Source organism: Pezoporus occidentalis, unplaced genomic scaffold, assembly GCF_034315485.1.
Source record: "Pezoporus occidentalis ecotype Australia unplaced genomic scaffold, CSIRO_AGI_Poc_V1 ctg113, whole genome shotgun sequence".
Taxonomy (NCBI): Eukaryota; Metazoa; Chordata; class Aves; order Psittaciformes; family Psittacidae; genus Pezoporus; species Pezoporus occidentalis.
In genome coordinates this window covers 913,382-935,579 of record NW_026912918.1, presented here as the reverse complement: position 1 = coordinate 935,579, position 22,198 = coordinate 913,382, and the positions used below count along the sequence as shown (strand labels likewise).

At 36.6% G+C, this 22,198-nt stretch overlaps 1 protein-coding gene across 3 annotated transcripts in view; it reads left to right on the top strand.

Annotated features, from left to right (window-relative positions):
* Window positions 1-22,198, top strand: part of IQCK (IQ motif containing K) — a 49,219-nt gene that overhangs the window by 10,798 nt on the left and 16,223 nt on the right. For 2 of the 3 annotated variants that reach the window (XM_062634792.1, XM_062634807.1), the window contains exons 5-9: window positions 2,681-2,733; window positions 2,875-2,952; window positions 12,055-12,139; window positions 15,993-16,104; window positions 20,225-20,902. In XM_062634792.1, the coding sequence (XP_062490776.1) occupies window positions 2,681-2,733; window positions 2,875-2,952; window positions 12,055-12,139; window positions 15,993-16,104; window positions 20,225-20,280 (384 nt within the window). In that variant the 3' untranslated portion in view covers window positions 20,281-20,902. Of the gene's footprint in view, window positions 1-2,680; window positions 2,734-2,874; window positions 2,953-12,054; window positions 12,140-15,992; window positions 16,105-20,224; window positions 20,903-22,198 lie in introns of those variants that run through there. The other variant, XM_062634802.1, reaches the window with a different exon arrangement.

Below are 22,198 nucleotides of genomic sequence, written 5' to 3'. Positions count from 1 at the left end.
TGTGTAGTCAGCACCTCACATAATGTTCCTCTTCTACTTCACCTGTAGCTGGAGTAATTGATTGACCCCCAATTGATTGACAAATTATGCTATTTGATAATATCCCAAACTGAAAGAATTATGCTGCCGCAGAAAGTATATGGACTCAGTCAGAGATCAGTGTGATCAGACCAAAGCCGATTATTACAAAGCAGCTATCCTTTTTATACTGTTGTCTGCATCTGCTTACGATAGCTTGCTGTATTATAATCAGATACATATTCTTGTAGCACACAGCAACTACGGCTACATATACAATAGCTTGCTGTATTATAAATGGATACGTACACAATAGCTTAGTGTATTATGCTTTGATACATATTCTTGCAGCATACAGCAACAATTGTACAGTATACAATTGATCAAATAAGTGTGTGGGAACTTAACCTTTAAAACTTGCTGTCCTGGGTTTAGCAGTAGCAGTCAATTTTTCTCCTTCTTGGTAGCTGGTACAACGCTGTGTTTTGACTTCAGCCTGGGAACAGTGCTGATAATACCGATGTTTTCAGTTGTTGCTAAGTAATGTTTACCCTAACCTAGGGCTTTGTGAGGCTCATGCTCTGCCAGGAAGGAGGAGAAGCCGGGAGGAAGCAGAGACAGGACACCTGACCCAAGCTAGCCAAAGAAGTATTCCATACCACAGCACGTCATGCCCGGGGGGGGGTGTGTGTGTGTAACTGGGAGCTACCCAGAAGGACACGGGCTTCTGGGTCAGACTCGTTTCTCAGCGGGTGGTATTGTATTCTCTTCCCTTGTTATTTTCTCTTATCGGTAGTGGTGGTGGTAGCGGTAGCGGTGGTGATTTGTGTTGTACATTGTTTTCTGGACTGTTCTTGTCTCAACCCGTAGGAGTTGCACTCTTTCGATTCTCATCCCCATACCTCCAGGAGCGGGGAGGGGGGGGGGGCTGGCCTCGGTTGCTTCCAGCCTGGCACCACTCACTGGGAGTGAGTGAACAAGCTGTCTGGCTAGGGTTTAAACCACAACACTTGCCAACAGTTCACTATTTTGTATCTTAGCACGTTCCAGTTTCTTCTTATCTTGCTTGCACCGTTACTTTTGCTTCTTTACCCACGTCCTCCTTCATCCTCGATTCATGTCGAGCTCCACATAGGCATTTGCTGACTTGGGAACATGGCCATTCTTTGCTAAAAATCCATCCACATTATGCTATGTACAGCACTTTTTTTCTATCTCTCTGTTCACATCCCCCAGTCCTTTTTGCATCATATTCTTGTAGCACAGGGAGAAACACGATGAGGATAATGCATAGAATAAAGTCATTCGTCATGCATTACATTTCCAATTACATGTTTAGTATATTTTTCTTAGCAGGTGGTAATAGTACCTTCATTTCTTACATTTTAATCAAGACTCCAGCCTCTTTCATGACATTTAGCAGTTTCACAAATGTGTTTGAACAGTGTGAATTGTTTTCCTAAAAAGTAGTAATTGCAGTTGAATCCCCTATTTGACAGGGTAAGTATTACCTTCTGCAAGGGATCTAGAGCTTTCTCTTAGCTACTTTGATAAAGCACTGAGCCTCGCTGTTCTGTGGGGGCTTAATGGCTTCCAGTGTTGACTTTCTGGCTGTGCACATCCATAACATATCTCATGTAAGAGGGATTCAGAAGGTACTAGTCAAGGTCTTCTGTTACTCCAACCAGAAATCTACATTATCTTCTCCACATCATGGTTACTCTGGTTTGTGATAAGCAGAATAAGCACCAGTATTTATTTGTACATTCAGTCTGTAAAGATGGAATGTGAAGAGGAAATTGAGAAAAGGAAGATCCTAATTAATTCTGTATTGATCAAAATTAATGATTTGAATTTCGAACTCAAAATGTGTTTTATGGTGCGCAGTGCTGTCCAGCCTAACAGGTACTGGCTGCAGGAGTCACTAAGGATAGCACATTGCATAGCATTTTGCAAAATCAATCCACCACAATCTTCATAGTAGTAAAGAAGTTTTAGAACTGGAAGCAAAGGACACAGATGTTTAGCTCCAAAGCTCCAGGTTTGGAACTTTTTACCTGATTCTCTGTAGTGTCTGTGGTACCCATGGTTGTGGATATACATATGCCTTGTTTCGGCCTTCCTTTTTGGGTTACCCAACAGATGATTTTATCTGAGCAGCCATATAACACTCTCTGTGTGTCTTATTTACAACACATTCAAGCTGGTTCCATGCAGGAGAATACAATATTCCATCAATGTTCTTTCTGTGCCTTGGAAGCAATGAAGTAGTTGAAGTATAATAATAGAACTTTGACCAAAATGGCAAGTAATTTACAATGTGTTTTCGTATATGAGTTCTGTGAATTTCCTTGCAATGAGATTGCCACTTGGAAAGCACACCAGAGATATTTGTTATAGCTACACCGCAGCAAATGTCAGGATAGTGTATGTAGAACTTTCTCAGTCATTTTTGACTTGAATTGAAAGTGTTCCACAAAATTTCTAAAGGTTTGGCTGAACCACTGACTGTTGGCAGTAGCAATATGAAAGTAGACAGAGTAATGTACTGCATACTTGATTTAATAAATGCAGTCAGTTTAGCTTCTGTTCCTCTCCAGTAGTAAAAACATGTGTCCAGTCCAAGGATAATAAATAATTTGAAACTATCTTTTATCTTTAGAGAATAAGGACCAAATTTATTGCCTGTGATTTCCTCACCGAGTGGTTATACAAGTAAGTTAATCATAGCTTTTATTATTAATTATGCTTGATGAATCAAAGGCATTAATTTGCCAATCGAATAGTTGAAATCTAAATTAATATGAGTTGTTTTCTTCTCTTTCTTCTTCTTTTTTTTTTTTTTATCTTTATCAGCAACAACCCAAAGAGGAAAGATGAGTCATTCACAGAATTTTTTTCCATTCCTTTTGTTAAGGACTGGCTAAAGGACCAGTAAGTTATCACAGTACTCAGAGCAACCTTTTCTCCTTTTATTCTTTTTCCCCGGTAGTCCAAAAAAGTAATAGAGCTTTGATGTGTTACAGTTGTGCCCTCTAAATGCCCCTTTACTGTGTGAAACAAAGAAATATGTGATACTTTCTAACTTGGTAGTGCATTAGTTACAAAGTGTTTTGTATCAGAATTGTTCACAGATAAATTAGCTTAAAATTCCTAAATACTTTAACTGTAGATTGGATAGCGTTTGAGTAGTCGGTAGTATTATGAATATCTTTGTACTAAGGAACAAAGCTGTGTTTTCAATGCTGCTTCCTACTATGGAAGTCTTTGAGGATATGCAGTCTAGAAATTCTTCCTCTAACTGTAAGCAGCTGTTTTAAAAATACCTGCAGCAATCCTTGGTGTCAGGGTACATTTCTGCAGACATTTATGACTCTGCATCTGAGAAATGAACTTGTTTTGACAGCCTCAATCAATATTCTTCATTATTCCTGTGGAATCAAACTACACAGTAGTTTTGAAAGAAATGTTGCTGTCTTTGAGACTGTGTTTTGTTTTAAAATGGAATTGTTGTATGAGAAGTAAAGTAATAGTCCGCAGTGGGAGGATAAGAAAATTACAGAGGCCAGATTTAAAGAAAATTTTGTGGTTTGGAAACTGATTATGAACTGTGGTGAGGTTGTCATACTCATTTCTTAAGCATACTGAAGAACCATCAGTAAGGCAGTTTTGATACCACTGAATTGAATGAACATTCAACATGAAGATAAATCAAAGATAGCAGTTTTATAAGCATTTCTTTTGGAAATAAAGCTGACCAAAATCTCTCCTTGTTCTCTGCTGCTCTTCATCCCAACCTGCTTGTAGGCAACCTAATCTGTGTGGTTGGATGCTTGGTTATTCTTATCAGGGATGTACTCTGAGTTAGAAATCTCTCTGCCAAAACATGTGAGGAGGTTTTGTATAGCTATTTAAAATATAGATAATTTCTCCACTTTGGTTCACCTGGGAGCATGACAAACCTTTGTATTGGCACAATGAAGGATTAAAATGAAGGGCTCAGGGCAAGGTGAAGAGAACAAATGAGCTGCTAAGATATAGAGGTGGTGGAAGGAATTGCTTAAGTCAGCTTTGCCAGCAAGAGAAATACACTGTGGAATCACAGCCTGAATGACTCATAGCTTCTGTTAGTACTTGTGTTCCTAAATAACGTAGTGACAGCTCCACAAGGACACTGAAGTGTCAAAGTCCTGCTTAAATTGATACACACTTGATCTCAAATCCTCTAAACAAATAGACCTTTAAAAATAACAATTAAAATTATTAAATCCTTTTTGTGGAAATACCTTAAAATTACAGATTTCTTAACAAATACTGCTTATAAAGTAAGCAATTAGAGCATATGAAAGCTTGCAATACTAAATAACAATAAAAATGGAGAATTTATCATTATGTCATCCTGGATAGGTCATAAATAGTTTATTATTGTATCCTCCCAAGTATCACATTTAAAATGCAATTTATTTTACACTTTTTTTATTGTCATTTCCATTTTTATTTGTAAAAGAGTTTGCTTTTTTTAAACAGGATTTATGACTATGCAAGAGACGATATGCTAAAGTGTGCTGGTCAAGTTTTGATGGGAAACAGCCTTATTCCAACTGTTTAGATGGTATAATTAAGAAAAAGAAGTAAAAAGCATTGCTGCAATTTTAAGGGGTAAACTCTTGTGTTGCTTTTTCAGTTACTTGTCTAAATTTGGAAAGCATTTTGTGAAGTCTGTTAAATAGGAATACATTTCTAGGTTGTGTTAAAATAGGGTGTATCAGAGCAAAGTGGTCTTCATGCTTGGAAAAAAAAAAGAAAACAAAACCATAAAAACTCCAGAGAAATAATTTTTTGTTCTATCAGAGATCCAGCTTTTTTTATTTCTTAATATATTCCATACTTGAGTATGACTTTTTTTGGCTCTCCTCCAGTGCCTCCAGTTTTTTCTTTGAAGCTCAATTCTTCTTTTTTAAAGAATAATCAAAGCCACAGTCTTGTGACCCCCCACCCTCTGTATTCTGTGTTTCTAAATGAGATCTTGCAGCCTACTTTTCCTTTATAAGGAGACCCAAATGCTGTATTGTTTTCCAGAATTTGAAATGCAGACATGGCACCTTCAGAAGCTGGGTACTGTAGGTGAAGGAGCTTGTCAAATTTGGATTTCCTTCCAGCTTTAGTATTTATAGTAATTGCTGTGCCGTCAGTAAATAAAAGCCTCAGTATAGTTAACCTTGTTTCCACTGGGATCTGTGAGCTACCAGCAGTACTGACAAAATTTTATATCCCTTGGGAATTCTTGATTCCTGAAGCAAATTTCAAAAGCACTGGAAGGAGCAGCCTCAACACTGACTGGTAATCCACATTTCACATCCAGGAGAACACAAAACATTCCTGTTGTCTAAAAGGGCAGCTGGACCTTTCAGAGGACAAGAAACTGGAGTTTAACAAGAAACTAACAAAAGTTTTTTTGGGAACTGGCTGAGGTACATACTGGTGTCCCTATTCCTACATTGAAGCCTGCTGATACAGCCAAGCAAAGTAAATGAAATTAGAACCTTGAATGTTTTGTACTCCTATAAATATGCTAATGAGCAACACAGTTGCCTTTTGTCAGCATTTTCCAGTGGTGTTTCTGGTTGAATAGCAGTGAAGCTCAGCACAAGTAACCAAGCTCTATCTACTGAACCAGGGGCAGGGAAAGAGTGATCTGTGTTTATGTCCCGATTCCCCAAATTTTACTTTTCTGGCATAGTTAGACTGAGTCTTCATTCTGAGTATCACAGGAGTATCACTATCCAACTATCTTTAGCATATTAATGAAAGAAATATGAAGAAGCCAATAAAAAATAGTTCCACTGCTCTGAAAGAGAGTGATAGCATATGTCTACTGTCATGTGAATTTACTAATATGACAGAATTATTCAAGCTCACCTTCAAACCTTTACATTCAGTGAAAGAGAATGGTGTACGGATCTAGGTTAGGAATAAGCATAAGTATATTCCTAGCTGTTGAAGATCAGTCTTTGAATGCATATTTAACAGGGTTACAGGAACTGAAGGTGTGCTTTATAAATAAACATTCATACACCAAAATTGTTTAGCTGTATTTTCTCATTTTCTGTATAGAGGTATTCACTTGATACTCAGTTCTGAAGGACGCATTTCCTGGTTTACTCTGTGTCTGCTAAAACAAATGTGCAGATACAGAGAAAATAAAATTATCATGGTTTTAATGAAGTGGACAGCTAAAATAAATACATATATATGTATATATAAAGTTGTTAATCAATCTCACATGGTGGCTTTTTTGCCAAATATCTGTATATTCCCATATATACATTGATCCCCCTCCCATTTTAATTAGGGAAGTCTGCTGGTCTCAGCTGCCTTTACAGTTGACTTCATTGTCAGTTCTCAGATGGCCAATAGGGGTAATTTTGCATGGATGACTGCTTGCTTTCTTTCCATAATGTGCTCAGTTTTTACAGGCTTTGCTTTCTGCACACTGCTATATTTCACTAGTTTGTCTCTAAACCAACCATGTTTAGAGTATATTTGATTCACATTATATTTTTTCTTTCATTTTCTTCAATAATTTGAGCTTTAATTTCCTTTTTTCTTTTTTTCTTTGGGGGGATGGTATGCAGCACATTTAGTTGTAATAACAGAAAAATCCAACAAATGTGTCTGTATGGATGTTAGTCTGTGTGAATCTAAGAAGTATTGCTGTTACAGCTATATGGCAGGATTTGAGTTAATGAAGGAGAAATTTTTGACTAAAACCCTACCCTACAACTGTGTGTTGGAAAACTGCATGAAGTTGCTGTATAAAATATTTATATTGTGTAATGGTTTTCTGTGGTTGAGTTTCTGTGGCTCAAATCCTGATGCAGTGATGAAACTTGCCTTAATTTATGTAAAGATTGTCAAAATGGCAATGAGAAAATTGAAAATGTATTAGTGGTTTGTGCCATCTTCTTAATGTTGCTGTTAGAGCATTAAGTGGAGGTTATTCCTCCTGCTGTTAGCTTTTCATGTTTACAGGATACAAGGTCTGATCTAAAGTACACAAACATAGATGGAAATTTGCCCGTTAACATGAGTGGACTTTGGAATAATTCCATGTTTGATTTCCTTTGGTCTAGGACCACAAACACTCTTACAGACTATATAAATACTGGTACTCCAAAAGAGAAAATTAAAGCAACACACTGTGACTTGCAAAATATGTAGCAAGTATGCAAGGAGGGCTGAGTTTTATCATTAAAATGGATAAGTTCTCCCGAAGTAAAAAGCATATTGAGAGGCAAGAAAGCTACTATAATTTTCAGACAGAAATGAAGACAAAAGATTCTTGCTCTGCCCCTGTTTTGGCATGTTCTCACTACTAACACTTCTTGCTGTGCTTCCTCTGATTCCTCTCCCATTCTTGTTATCATTCACCTGGTCTGCCTCATTCCCCTGTTATATTACTCTGCCTCCCCAGTTAACATCTTTCTCATGTTAATTCTGCACTCTTTACCATGTCTTTTCTTCATTATGAAAAGGTAAATAAGTGTTTTAGAAGTTTGTATGTGTTAACAGTTGTATGCATATTATCACTATGACCACTTTGATAATACTTCTGAGTGTAATTTATGGTTTTATTATACTGTAATATTTTGAATCTTCAGGGGAAGGGGGAAGGTTTGTGGTTTTTGTTTGGTATTGTGGGTTTTTTTTTTAGAATTGTGGCTGAGACAGAAATGAAACAGGAAATTTGTTTGTTCAGAACATACAGCCTTTGTATTTGAGGATATTCAAAGTAGAGAAGTGTTTTCAAAAGACCAGCAAAGCAGTGGAGGATGCAGAGAATGGAGGGGGCAAAAGGGGTCAAAGTGCATTTTCTTTATTCTTCATTTAGCTATTGACAGTATCAAGGAGCTTTTATTTGGAGGTGATAGAGAAGAGTTCAGGCAGGTAGCAGGAGTCACACTTCAAAATGTCTGCTTCTTTGCACTTCCTTTCTAGAAGGTTAAATTCAGTTATTTTTACAATGCTTCAAAAATGTACCCTTCATATAATGCACAAAATTGTTTTCTTATATATTGTAAAATATGTTTTTCTCCAAATACTTTTCTGTTCTTCTAGTGCATTTAGAATACTCTAGAAGAAAAACAGTAATTTCTTTCTGACTGTTGAATAGTTGTATTAATTCTTAAAATGTTACAAAGAAAGGTCTCAGTCTGAACCCAGTTTTATCTGAGGAAATGTTCTGGGTGTATTTGTTAAGTGTCTGGGGGAATACTTCCTGTAAAGCTGTGAGGCTCCTACAGTGATAGTGTTATATGTGATTAACATGTCTAATTGGTTTCAAACAGGTCAGATAAATCAGTATTTCAGTGTCTGATTGTTTATGAACAATATTATTCCTGCTTTTTGGGTGAATGATCTTAACAGCATCTGTAGGCAGAGATTTTGAAACATGTATTTTCAGTCAAAACTTTTTCATTGTTGTGCATATTTACAACTCTGGATTAGGCATTGTAAGAAGACGTCTTAATGAAGTCAGGTGCTACTATAGTATTTCTAGATTCTCTGGGAGAAAATATGAAAGAAAGCAACTTTGAAAAATTTCCAGAACTTTTTTGGTTGTTCAGACCAGCATGTGAATTATTGGTGTACTTTCAAGCCATAGACTTTATCAGAGGAGTTACACAGATCACCATGTCATTTACTTGCGTCTTCTATATTTATCCCTGTTCTTTGGTCAGTTCTTGTGTCTTTTAGATTATGACTTTTACAGTGACTCTGTCATTGCCTGTGTTCACACATGATATAAATATTCAAGAACAATAACCATCACAGTCAAATTAAAGGTGAAGTGGTTGTTGCTGTTTAATACGGCAGTAGTTGTATTGAAACAGAGCGGCCTCCAGAAGGCCTGATCCTTGTGATTCAGTTTGCTTCACTATTTCTAGAGACAAGTTTTCTGAAAACAGAGAGAAACCCTGACCATTCATGGGCTGTGCCTGGATATCCCACTGTCACCCACACTCTATCCACCCCAGGCACTGATGCTTTCTGTAGCTGGCACAGTGGTCCTGCAGCAGCTTGCTGTGAGGCTGGTGGTTAAATTTGGTGGTTGTCTGTTACTGTGAGGGAATAGATTTGAATAAAATGAGCAATTATGAAATCCTGAATTATAAATAATGAAAATTTTGCTCAATTAATTTTTTTCTTGTATTTCCTTTTCAAGATAAAAATCAGGCCTATCTGTCAGACACATTGGGAATTTAATGACAATTGGGTGTTCTGGACATTACTGTGTAAAATTAGTGACTGTATACAGTGCCTGTCAGCATGGCTATGAACCCCAAGAGGTTAACTTCTCTATTTTGGTGACAAGATAATGGAGGGTCTTTCCCCCCCTCCCTTTTTGAGAATTCACTGAGAAATCCAGCTGCTGCCCATGAGGAAATCAGATATACATCTTCAATAAGAAACCTTTTCAATACCTCATACATTTATTTAATCCAAGTCTTTTGTCTAACTTTTGAGTGCCACATTCCACCTGCATAATGTAACATAATTAGTAAGTATCTTACATAGTCAGGATCTGTGCAAGTTTGTTCAGAAAGCAAGAAACAACTTTCCTCTGTTTGGTGTCTGCTTTATTCAGAGTTGGTAAAATACAGTAGTTAGGAAAAATCATTTTACTGATGCTCTTTTACATCATTTAACTTACATTAAACAGTATAGGCGATACATGTATCTCAAAATAGCTATCAACATGTTTAATGCATGGGTTTTTAAGATGATGCATAATCAAAGACTAAACAGGCAGAATATAGTTAGTGTCAGTTTTAATCTTCTTGGAGGCATACAGCTGTCTTCTGCCACAAATGATATATTCCCTCTTTTCCTAGTTCACCGCTGAGGGGTGATTGCCTCTGCTCAGATTCTATTTTTATTTGACCTGAAGCCAATTGCGTATATTCTCTCAGACAAAACTGGACCTGGCATGACTTCTCTTCTTTAAAGTTGCCCTGTTGAAATGATTGATATTTATTGGTGACTGTCATACTGAAAACTAAGTCCTGTTCTTGCCTGATTTTTATATTAGTTTCTCAAATTTAGTGTTGGATTATAAACTAGACATTTTTCTAATTTGAAAATGAAAGCAAATGAATGCTAGAGTCAGCCTTGCAGGCTAAGAGACTTCTCAGCTTGTTCTTTGGAGATGTGCTCATTCACAGAGAAAGTTCAGTCTCTTTGATATAACTGCTGTAAAATATGTAGGTCTTTCTGTGACTTTCCTGCTCAAAGTTTTGGTTTTCAAAAAGATCAAAAATAGAATAGAGGATGAAAAGCCTATCAGGTAAACCAGCACAGCCCAACTTTGTATTTTTAAGTCTGATCTTAGGAAGCGGTTAGCTTTGCTTGTCCAGCACTTCTGATTCCGTTGAGCAGTAGAAATGCTAATTAATGTTCACAGGGCTAAAACCATTTAGCTTAATAGAGAGACTTCATTTTATTTTTGCCTTATTTCTACCCTGCCAAAAAGACCAAGGTTTTCTTTCACATTAAAATAAATGTAGGCCAAAACCCAGCTGACATGATGATGAGACCAATTTAGCTGAGTACACAGACTAAAATGGTGCCGTCAGTGTAGCACTGGATAATAGTTTGTGCTCTAAGTTGAAATGCTCCTTCACTGAAGACAAGCTCTAAGAGCAAGATGTCAGAGAGCACAGGAAGCTTACCAGGGTAGAGACTAATATGAATGAAATTAAGTGAAGGGAAAATGTAAGCTGTCAAGCCTCCTAGCTTGAGCTGTAATATACTGTAAAAGGAATTTCCAAAAGAAATGGCAGAAGAAATGTTTTAGCCAGAAAATGTAAGACTGCATAAATAGCTTGCTAAATGGTGGTCATTACAGTGTATCTTTAGATGTATCTTTTATAGTATAAATATGGTAAATAACATTTCTGCATTGGTTGCATGTGTCTATAGATGATTGCTGCATCCAGATTCATAAGTTTGTGTTCAACCTGTTTCCCACACAAGGAAGAGTGGCTCTTAGCAGCCCTTCTAATCCTGTGCTAAGTCTAGTGTTCATAACAGGTATTTTCGTGAGTTGCACCGTTATTGCCCTATAGTTCATTAGCTTCAAATTACATTTATTATGAAAGAAACTTCATCAATTAATTTTGTCTTGTCCTTTCCAACGGATGCCTTCTGATCATTGTGTGTGAGAAAAAAAATCAACATCCATAGAATGTGGCTTTTGGGAAGCAGGCTCTGTTACAGTGATTTGAGGTTTTGTTAGTGATGGCTGAATTGTAATTATAGTTTAGAATGTTTCCCGTTAAAATTGGTAGTGACAGAATCAGCAAACATGTTACCCAATTACTGTAAATTTTGACTGAAAATTCTCGACTTCACATATGTATTGCTTTCTCTTATCACCAAATAATGTGTATATTGAAAGTAAAATTTCAGTGTTTTAAGAACTCAGACATTTCTAAACATGGACCCATGCTTATGCAGTTATGATAATCATTACATGTTGAGTGCATTTTAATTTTTAGTGAAATCACACTGTAAATTAATGTACTAAAGTGTATTTACATTCTGTGTATTTAATTATTGTTATGAGCATTTATGTCATGAGGCTGTTCATTGTTTGCATGGACACTAAAACCTCCTCTGCTTTTGAAATAAATGGCATGTTTACTTCTCTTGCCCTTCTCCCACTGCCACATCAAACTTTACCATAATAGTTGGAACTTGAAATCCATGTAGAAGAATAAGAAAGATTATGCCTCTTGATGTGCTATTTATGTATTATTATTTTAAAGGAGAAATGGTTGTAGTAGACATAACATAGAATATATTTTTAAAGGAGATATTCTTTGCACATTTTATCTTTGGAGCAATAAGAAGTTGTATCTTTCAAGCTCCTGAATAACCTTTCCTCTTTTTTTTCGTAAAATACGCTGTTAGGGAAGAAAGTGTTTTACATTTATAGGCTGTCTGATTACAAAACATGTTTTTTTTTTTAAGTCCTAGACGACCAATTCCTCTCTCTCTCCTTCTATCAGAAGAAGAAGCAAGCATAATAATTCAGTCCTTCTGGAGAGGCTATCGGGTAAGAGTAATTATAATTATTTTGCTTGATGTTGAAAACTGTAGAACTGTGAAGGCCCCAGGGAAAATCCTTACATAAATTTTAAGTAGGGGATACTATAAATAGCTGCTGAGACCCCCCATGGTTCATTGGCTTTGTATGTTGCTTTGCCTTATGCCTAGTGACTACAATTTTTTCACAGGCATTTTTGCTGCTGCAGTCTCACTGTTTTCCTCAACAACAGAAAATCCACAGAAATTTGGTTTTCAAAAATACAATTAACAGTGATCAACTTTTTTTTTTTTTTTAATCTTTGGTTGGTTGCTAAAGGATGAAGTGTTAACTTTGCTTCATGCAGGGATATGTCAGTGGGTGAGTATGTGAGAAGATCACAAAGGAGGACTGGTGGGGTCTGTTAAGAAATAAAAGCATACAGAAACAAAGGATAAAAAAATTGAGACCAATAATGAGACAGGAGATGTAGGAGAGGCATGAACTTTTTTTCAAGGAAAGGGAAAACAAAGTGGTAGTAGTAGTATTACACTAACAAAATCCTTATTTAAGGGGAAAAGCAAGATGCATAAAATAAATACAAAGAAAATGGGCTAATGCTGTTCTTGTGGAGGGTAACAGTCATGCTAACCCCAGGGTACAAAATAAATTACTTTGAAAATCCTGAACAGATTTTATCAAATACTTCTTTGAAAGGCTCTAACACCTTCAGGCCTTGGAAAGAAATTGACTTGAAATTCAGGTGACACTGGTGACAAAGAAATGTCTTTTGACTGCCTTTATCAAACTTTATGCTTGTAAATAGCCTTCAGTTATAGCAGGAATTTCATTGTGATGGACAGTGAGACACCTCTGTCTGTATGTTAGGTATTCTTTAAGTAACGATCAGTATAAAACGCTGCTAAGTTTTTCTTTACTGCTTTTAACAAGCATGAATATATGAGTAGATACATGATGTGCCATGCAGCCAAAGATGATAAAATACCTTGAAATTATCTTCTTGACTGAAAGATTTGTGTGATGCTTTCTGCTTTTCCATTTTCTTTTATTTTTCTTATTTTAAACCAGAGATGGCATTGACACTAACATTAATTAGCACTGACAGCCTCACTGCAGGCATCCTTACAGTGGTGTATTGCAAAGGCAGCCATTATGCAGTAACAGTTATGTTTGCTGAACAGTGCAAGGTTGCTCAGATACCCTGTGCTTCTACCAAAGCTTCTGAAGGACACTATCCTTCCTTGTCATGTATATTAACGTCAAAATTTTCACAGTACTATTTATCATTCTAAACGAGTTCTGAGAAATGAGAGAAACTGTACAATAAAAAGCAGGAGACATAAAAAATAATTCAGACTATAAAATTAGCTGTGAAATGGTTTAGCTAATTAGAGATGACAGAACTTGGTGTTTTAAAAATTTAAATTGAAATTAAAATCAAGACCATAAAACAAAAATCATTAGTAACAACTTACTACATAGGGCCATGTGTTATGCCTGAGCTTGTAAATTAAGAGAACACAAAGCTTAAATAGCATTTCAAAACATTGATGATAAAGTATATTATGAAAATTCACCAAAGAATTCAAATATTTTGCTTTTAAAATAAATAGCTCTGTCAGCTAACAGGGATTTATTGTGGCAGTAACTGAACACTTACAAGTATGCCCTTTTACATTCTAAGGATATTATTGTGTCAATATTTTAAGCTCTTTTTCTGAAGTTTTTCATTAAACCTTATTTTATAATTCAGAGAATTTGGAACTTTTAAACACTATTATCAAAATAAAAAATTACACATTGTAATAATATTGAATAATTAAACACAAGCACACATGCATTTTTTACATGGCACTGTGATAAAGGAACAGTGTATTGTGCTTCGTTATTGGTCTTCTCCAGACCAACCGTCAGTGCTCCGGGCCAAAATACAGGTCTTAACATAGCTGCAGTTGGAAATGGGCACTTCAATTGTTCAAAAATGTTATATTTAGACATAGAGGTAGTAATATCTTTATCTTTCTGCCTCTTCTGCTACTGACAGTTGCATGTTCCATAAGCATTGCCTTAACCCTTTCCTGTGCAGATAAACTGACTCCATGCAATAGGAAATTACGGGTTTTATAAAGGCATAAATTACAGTATAACAGAAAAAAAAAAGTGTCTTGCAAGCCTAAAGAAAATATCCTGGGTTGGGGATTGTATTTTATTTTTGAAAATAGTATCTGATATATTTAATAGAAAATGGTTTTGTGAGAACTTTGTATAACTTTTATAGAAGATAATACAGAACTGTATTAGTATAATGGGATATTATTAGAGGCCTCAGAGGTATCTGATGTCAAGTCACTGAGCAGAAGTCTTGCCTGGCATTATTGATCTTGTAACCTTTCTGCTCTGCCAGCGCACTATCTGAAACATAGCAAGTTATCTTCTAAGTGGATTAAAAATTGCTGTGGGAGTTCAGGTACTGGTTATTGCATTCCCAGCTGCACCACAGAGGAGAAATTCTGGGTGGAAATAATATATCTGATGATAAGTAATTTATATTGTTTTACTTCTTTTTTTAACTAGTGGAAAACCATATCCTGCTCTTTTGGTCTGTAGGTATCTTGGGAAAGTGGAAGAAAAGCAGAGTGTAATGGAGTAGGATAGTAGAGTTCAAGTTGCAGAGCAAACCCATTACCTTACCATGTAAGAATAAAATAAATACAAGAAAATTTCTAGAAAACTAAGTAGTCAGTTTCCCAAGAACAAGAATGTGTTCAGGAGACCCTAAGCTTATTGCTGCTTGTTTCTGCCATGCTGTTCAACTCCAGACTGAATTATTAGGGCATTAAGTCCTAAAACATAATGACATTTTACTTATGTAACATTTAGAAAAAACCCCACCAGAAACGGCATTTTTAATAATTCTATTATAATTTGAATATGAGTTTAAAAGAATAATCACTAACCAATGTCTAAGCTAATTTTAGCATGCCCCTTTCCCACCATTTTCAGAAGAACAGTATCTCTTGTGGATTTTAGCTCCAGCACAGAGGTAGTAACTGTGTGAATGCCGATGTAGACAACAGGCAACATACTGCTAATTAATCAAATCCTGCTTAGAACAAGTTTAAGTAGCGGAGTGGTAAAAGCTGCTGATGTAAAGCTTGCTCTTTCTTACATTAGTAGGATCTACACTAGTAAGAAAGCAATAATAGAAGAATTCAACTTAAATGGAGTCAAGGCCTGTGACTATTGTCATTTTATGTGGAAGCAGAATTATGCCTTTCATAGAGTGATTGACTGACAAAGAATAGAGATCATGTAATGCATTCCAATTACTTTAAATAACAGATTAATGGCTCTCCTGTTTGTGAAAATTGTATAGCTGGGCTTGTCAGTAAGCCTATTTGCAGCTGATAGCAGGTGTGAATCAGTTTGCTGGAATAAATTTCCTGCTGTACGACCTTTCATGCTCCTTTGCTCCTCTATTATGTTGGTCAGTGGGTTGGTTTTACAGTGTTGTGGTTTTCTAAAGGCACAAATACCCTTTAGCATAATGCTTTAAATTTTAATTAACTCAAAGAATAAAGTACCTCACTGCAATCACATTCTCAGGCGTCCTTTGTAAGCAAAATGATCCCCTAATTGGCATATTTATGTTTTCAATAGGGTTTGTCAGTTTTGTGGGCTTTATTTCTGTGCAAGTTGAAAACTAAACCTCTGGGACTGTGCTTTTCTATCAGGCCCAGAAAAAAAAGGATGAACTTCATGTATTTGCCCAGTCACAGCCCCATAGAAAAAATTGTATGATCCACTTGGGTAGCATGAATGTATATGATTTTAGTAGCATCTTCTGTTTTCCCTTTCCCAGGTCCGCTGTGACAGTGAAGTACAAGAGCTACGTCAGTGGCAAAGGAAGTTGAGAGAGGAGAAAAACATTGTTAAGGTAGTGAAAGAATTCTGGACTATTCAGGAAGCTAAAGGTAAGTGAATAGTCTTTTTTTTATTTTTTTTTTATATTGTGTTGATTTTTTGCGTTATAAAATAGGACACACAGAAGAGGAGATGTCTGGTGGAAATGGCTGGCTGTTTCCATACTACTTAATGCTGAGTTAGTTGCCTGCATGGCTGAAAATAGCAATGAAAATGCAGTACAGATCCAAAACTCAGTGATTTCAGAGGACTATGACAGCGTGCTGGCACAGTATTTTGGAGGGCAGGATCAGACCTCTACCAGCTACACAACATGTAAATGCTGATTTTTACCGGATGGGTTATAGTACGGTTTTTCTGAACTGTGGGATTTCAATCTAGTAAATATTCTACTGGCATTTTCCTCTAGTTATTTATAGCAGAAGTTAGCCTGTACAGTTCTAAAAAAAGAAAGCAAACCCAAACAACCTAATATAATTGCCAAGAGAAATGAGGACAGATTGGTTTAAGAAGCAGCACCATAGTATGTTCGCGTTTGCCCTGATTGTGGACAAGGCTTTACTGGCAGGACCAAATTTATCATTCACTTACTCAGGCACAGAGGTGTAATTATGATTATCTGCTGCTGCAGGAGGATTCACCAGCTCCTCAGCCAGTCTACTTTTTATCAGCCTTTGTGGACGGGACTGTGACATGATGCATGTAGGGATGTCAAATATGCACCAATAGATGGAGGTGAGAAGAGGTTATTCAGCTGTACTGTTCATGTGTTGAAGAGAGTGAAAATCATGTTGTACCAGTCACCACTGTGCGGTCCTTCAGTCTGATGGGACTGTTGCAGTTGTGTGCTCAGATGGTCAACCTTTGCCCTGAACTACATACAAGCATTCAGAGTACAGTTTCACAGAGTCAAGTGGATCAAACTGAGAGCTGCCAAAAGGGTTGATCCCACTCTGTAGCTCTTGCATCAGTTTTAGTGATTGTGTACCTGTGCCATGGGTTTCAATGAGGGTTTTGGTATGGAGCAGGTTAGTTTTCCACTGTGCTGTTGCCACATGATCGCTGTATCTAACATAAAGGAGAAAGTGAACTGTGGAGAGAGAAGCATAGTTGCTTCCAGCAGCCCACAACTTGGTTAAATTGAGCAGAATATGAGAAGGTATTCTTGTATATTTGTTCCTGGCCAAGGAAGAGCCAATCTCCAGGTGACTAGCAGGAGCTGATTATACCGTTGATTTTTTTAAAGAATAAATAAATAGATGTGGTTTTGAAGATCTGAAAACAGTGGATTCAGATTTACTATGATAAAATTAATCTCATTATAGATTTGAAAAATACAAGCCAAATTCTTCTCTTTGTAATATGTGTTTAATTCACTGTTAATGGTTGAAAAAAGCATTCCTGAGGGTTATGATAGAAGTTGACCTTACAGGTTTCATAATGAATTTTAAATGAAGTCAAAATGTTGCAGCTAAGAAAAGGAGGTGCTAAGGGGGGAGTGGACTGTGTCAATTGGTAGTTGAATTGATTAAAATACCCTCCTGTCCCTGAAGAAATTTAATCTTTACATACATTCTATTTATAAAATGTATATTGTGTTGGAGAGTAATGCAGTGATAAGATTTCCTTTGCTGCCTTTGCCAGCTGTTTTAAAAGGAAAAACATATTTCCTTTTAATCACTCTCACAGAGCTTTGCTGTCATCAGATCAATTACTTTAGGACTGTAGGACACACAGTTGTTTTACCACTTCAAAGAAACTTGTAAAATTGCCCTTTTTCCATTTTTTTTTCTTAGTCCAGTAGTTTATATTCCTTATATCACATTAGCTTTCAGTATTATCACATTGTTTCTGTAATTCTTTAACTGCGCTCTGCTAAGTTAATTTAAGAGTATCCATACATAAAATAGCTTTGGGGCCCAGACAGATGGCTGTTTGGAAACAGCTGTACTAGTTTGAGGAGTTACTGTCCAGAGGTTTTCATTATCAATCTCAACTGTGATGCCACAATTAATTAATTTTGTTAGTGCTCCAGCTGCTCCTATTTCTGCTATTATTATTCTGCTCTTTATTAATGTTGTTAAACCCCATTTCATGGTAAAGTCAACTTTCACCAGTGGTTTCATCTAACCCAGCTGACTTTGTGCTAAAGTGGATTGGGAGCACTCATAATGAATAGCATAACACCACTACTTCTTAACCTGTTGTTATATACATTTGGTTTAAGTGAATTAATTGAATTAATCCCCTTCAAGTAAATGACTGAGCTCTTCTCATGAAGCAGACAAAGCATTTATTGTTACTAAACACTCAGATGTCACAAATAAAGCATTAAGATTCATGATCAAAAGAAAAAGAAGAAAAATGTTTTTAAATAGGTACAATTTATTATAAAGTAAAATACATTGAGAGTAACAGTGAAGTATCTCTTAAATTCGTATATGAGTCTAACCCTGTTTATTAAATGTTGTAAACAGTGTCGAATCTGACTGTAGGGGATGAATGGTGAGCTGCCAAATAGCTTTTAGAAAATGCTGACTTGGGCAGTAATGTGATTCTATTGACACTACTAGAAAGATCAGCATACCTTTCGTGAAAATATCAGCCAAAGACTCGGATAATGTGAGCTAACAGATTCTGCTTTGTTGTGGCTTTCAGCACAATGCTGTGTAGACCTTATTTCAAGGGTATGTTTGAGGCAAAGACGTATAATTTTATGAAAGTATGTTTGTATGATCTTGACCAGTCTGATACTTAAAAAGGATTTAAAGAGGAAGTTAAAAAAATAAACTCATTGTAATTAACAAATACAAAGGCACTCTCAACTAATCTTTCTGTTTTCAGAAATTGTGTTAAAGCATGTTCATTTTATTGAAACAAATAGTGAAGTTTTCGTTTTCATTAGACCATAACCAGCATGAAATACTTTTGAGGTTTTTCATCAAGTAAGGACCAGCCTGATTTCTGTTGGGCAGCTAAGGCAATCCAGCAGCTTCTCCCTGAAAAAGGCAGCCCTGTGCTTCCTTGGCCAAGGCTTCTGCCATCTTTTCCTTTTCTTGGCACTAGCAATCATGGCTTCACGGTGAGTGGGCTCAGCAGATCTGACAAAGAACTGCTCCTCAGTTCCGGTCTGCTGCCCCTCGGGTTAGTTTTCTGCTGGATCAGCCTGACAAACTGGCTTGCCCAGTAAACACACAGTCCTTATATCCACTATAAGAGAAATACTGCAACAGTAAATAGAGGGAAGGCAAACTGCCCATTTGTGATGGCCACTCACTTTCAGATCAGCTGATCTGTCCTGTGCCTGCTGTGTCATGTGAAACCATACCCTACATGGTGTGGCTGCTTGGTTTGATAGGCTGGGTATAATGTAGCCTCATATAAACTACTGATCCTCCCCCTGCTTCACAGCGTGTTTAAAGTGTCCCATTTATTTTCTTTCTTTGTAATTCTTCTTTCACTGTATCTTTTACACTATGTATTACTCGTTTCAGAAAGTGTTCTAGGGTAGAAAGTATGAAAACTTTGCATGAAAATTCTAAGTATAATTTTGCAAGGACTGTTGACCTCTTTAGTGCATATGCCTGCCAAATTTCTTTCTGAGTGCCAAGAAGGAGGTGTGTTTCTTTCAGCCTTTACCTAAGATCATAAAGCTACAACATTCTTAGCTGACATTTTGTTTGCTATACTGCTCCAGGGCTGTAACATCACATTCCACAAAGCGATCTATATTTAAGGTGTGATAGTCCTTACTCTTCACAGTTTCAGACTGAAAATTTAGAGAAAAGCATAACACTATAGACTCAGTTTAGTGGCTCACAGCTTTAGACTTGTAGGGAGAGAGCATTCTCCCCAGTATAGCACAGCTGATGGGATAAATTTGTTCCAGAATATTTTACAGATCTTAAAAATACTACTACCTTTTACAGAAAACACAGCCAATAAAGAACAACCTGCAGAGCATGTGAGTGATTAGTGGATAAGATGGGGGGCTTTTTCTTTCCTTTTCCTTTCCTCTTTCCCCTTTTTTCCCTTTCTTTCCTTTTTTTTTTTAATTTTTTTTTCTGAGATTGTCATTTCTGATTTTATTATTCCTATTTGCTGAAATTACTTTAATGTAAATGTATGTAACCTGCATGTTACTTGAGATTATGTTTTCCTATTTGGCAGGATGTGACACAGGGGCATGCACATCGCAATATCTGCTTTTGGTTTCATGCAGCTGATGTTCTACCATGAGATTGCTTAGGAGAACTCTTCCCAGTGTTCATTTATCTAGGGCTGTCCATATCAATTCTGTCAGTATCTACACCCTAAACCATCCATTTGAAATTGGACATAATTTCCTGCAGCTGGCTTCCTAGCTGGTATCCCACATAGCTCCAGCTGTATTTTTGCTTTCATGTTTCCAAGAAGAAACATTTGGGTTTTTGTTAATGACCTGGTTAATTTGTTTTGTGCCTCCCTGCAGTGGACAAACCCCATCTAGCCATGATTCTGAGCAGTATGTTATGCAGATGCAGTACTGCTGAGACATCACTGGAAATGAAAAATGCCTGTCCTACAATGAAAGGAATTTGAAAATATTTGAACTTTTTAATGAAAATACCTAAATCTTCATTCATCACTTATGTGAACAAAACACTCTCCTGACACTGTTACAATGATTATTTCTTTGCTGGTGTGCTGTGGAAAGGCTGTTGGTTCTGTAGATACTGTCTAGTACATTCAGCTATTTTGTTTCCTAAGGGCATTCTTCTTACCTGCTTAAAGTTTGCAAAATTTTATTTGTAAAAAGCACTGTTCTTACTGTAAGAAATAAATATTCCTGGCTTTATGGAAAAACCAGTTGTGACCCTCCTAGCTAGCAGTTCTTACATATCAACTATAGCCTTGGCTTTGCAAAGTACTTCTGTAACAGTAAATGTACACAGTTTGTGGAAAATCTAGTTAAACCAGACTGAGACAGAAAGTAATCTTCACAGCAGGTGTATGTGGGGGTGTGATTTCCAGATACAGGAGGGACTATTCTTTTACATTCCATTCGATTTTCCAGCTGTATTACTCCTTTGGCAGTAGAAGTTACTACTCACATAGACTGAGAGATATTACAAATGCTTTTTTGGTAGAATCTTTTCCTTTGGGAAGATGCGACCAGCAACATGCTGTTCTGTCACAGGAAAATCCTTGAAAATATGAATGAGATTGCAGATAAAGGGGAGAACAGGCTGCGTATTTTAGGAGCACTAGAGCAGGAACAGATGCATACTGTCAAGAAGCAACGAAATACAGTCAGTTGCGCCTTATGCAGCTGTGATGTGTCTCCACCTGAATTATGAGGAAGGATTCGAAAGCTAAATATGCTTACCAAGCTGAACAGGGGAAGTCTGGTCTGCACCCTTATGAAGGATGGCTCCATGTAATTGTAGCAAAGTAAATAATCATATCACATCAAAGCAGAATGAATTGAGGAAGGGAAAAACATTAAATTCAGTACCCAGAACAAATAGGCTACACTGTAAAACTTCTTGGAATTCATTCCATAAACAAATAAACATGAGTGTAGTCACATGCTGTAATAGATCCTTACTAATGGGGCCATAAATGAAGTTACAATCACATGCATGTTTGCAGGGCTGAGTAGTTTCCCAAGGAAAATATTGGAAAGGGGATATATCTATATTGGACATCTTACAGTAGGCTGAAAAAATATACTTAAAATGTACTGTAGGTAATAATGCTGGATTAGGAAAACACAGCCCGAATAGCAATGAAATTTTTAAAGATCCACTCTGTGGATTATCTAGGAAATTTAGCTCAGTAAATGGTAAGGAATTTGTCAGGTTTATGTGAGAGTTTCTTTCAGGTTTATTTTCCCCTCACTTTTACCAAGAGAAGTTGAATATTGTAATTTTTCAGGAAGATTTTAAGCAAAATAATTTGTTTCTGATTTCCTCTGCCCTCCTTTTACTGTAGTTGCAATTATTCAGTTAATATCATTATGGAGCTCTTGTAAGAGGTGACCTGCCCATATTCCTGGTTTTACACTTTCAATATACCTGTTATATTATCTAGCATATATACAATTACATATCTATGTTGAGGTCTGACATGTTGAAAGTATTTCCTCAAATTATTTTGTTT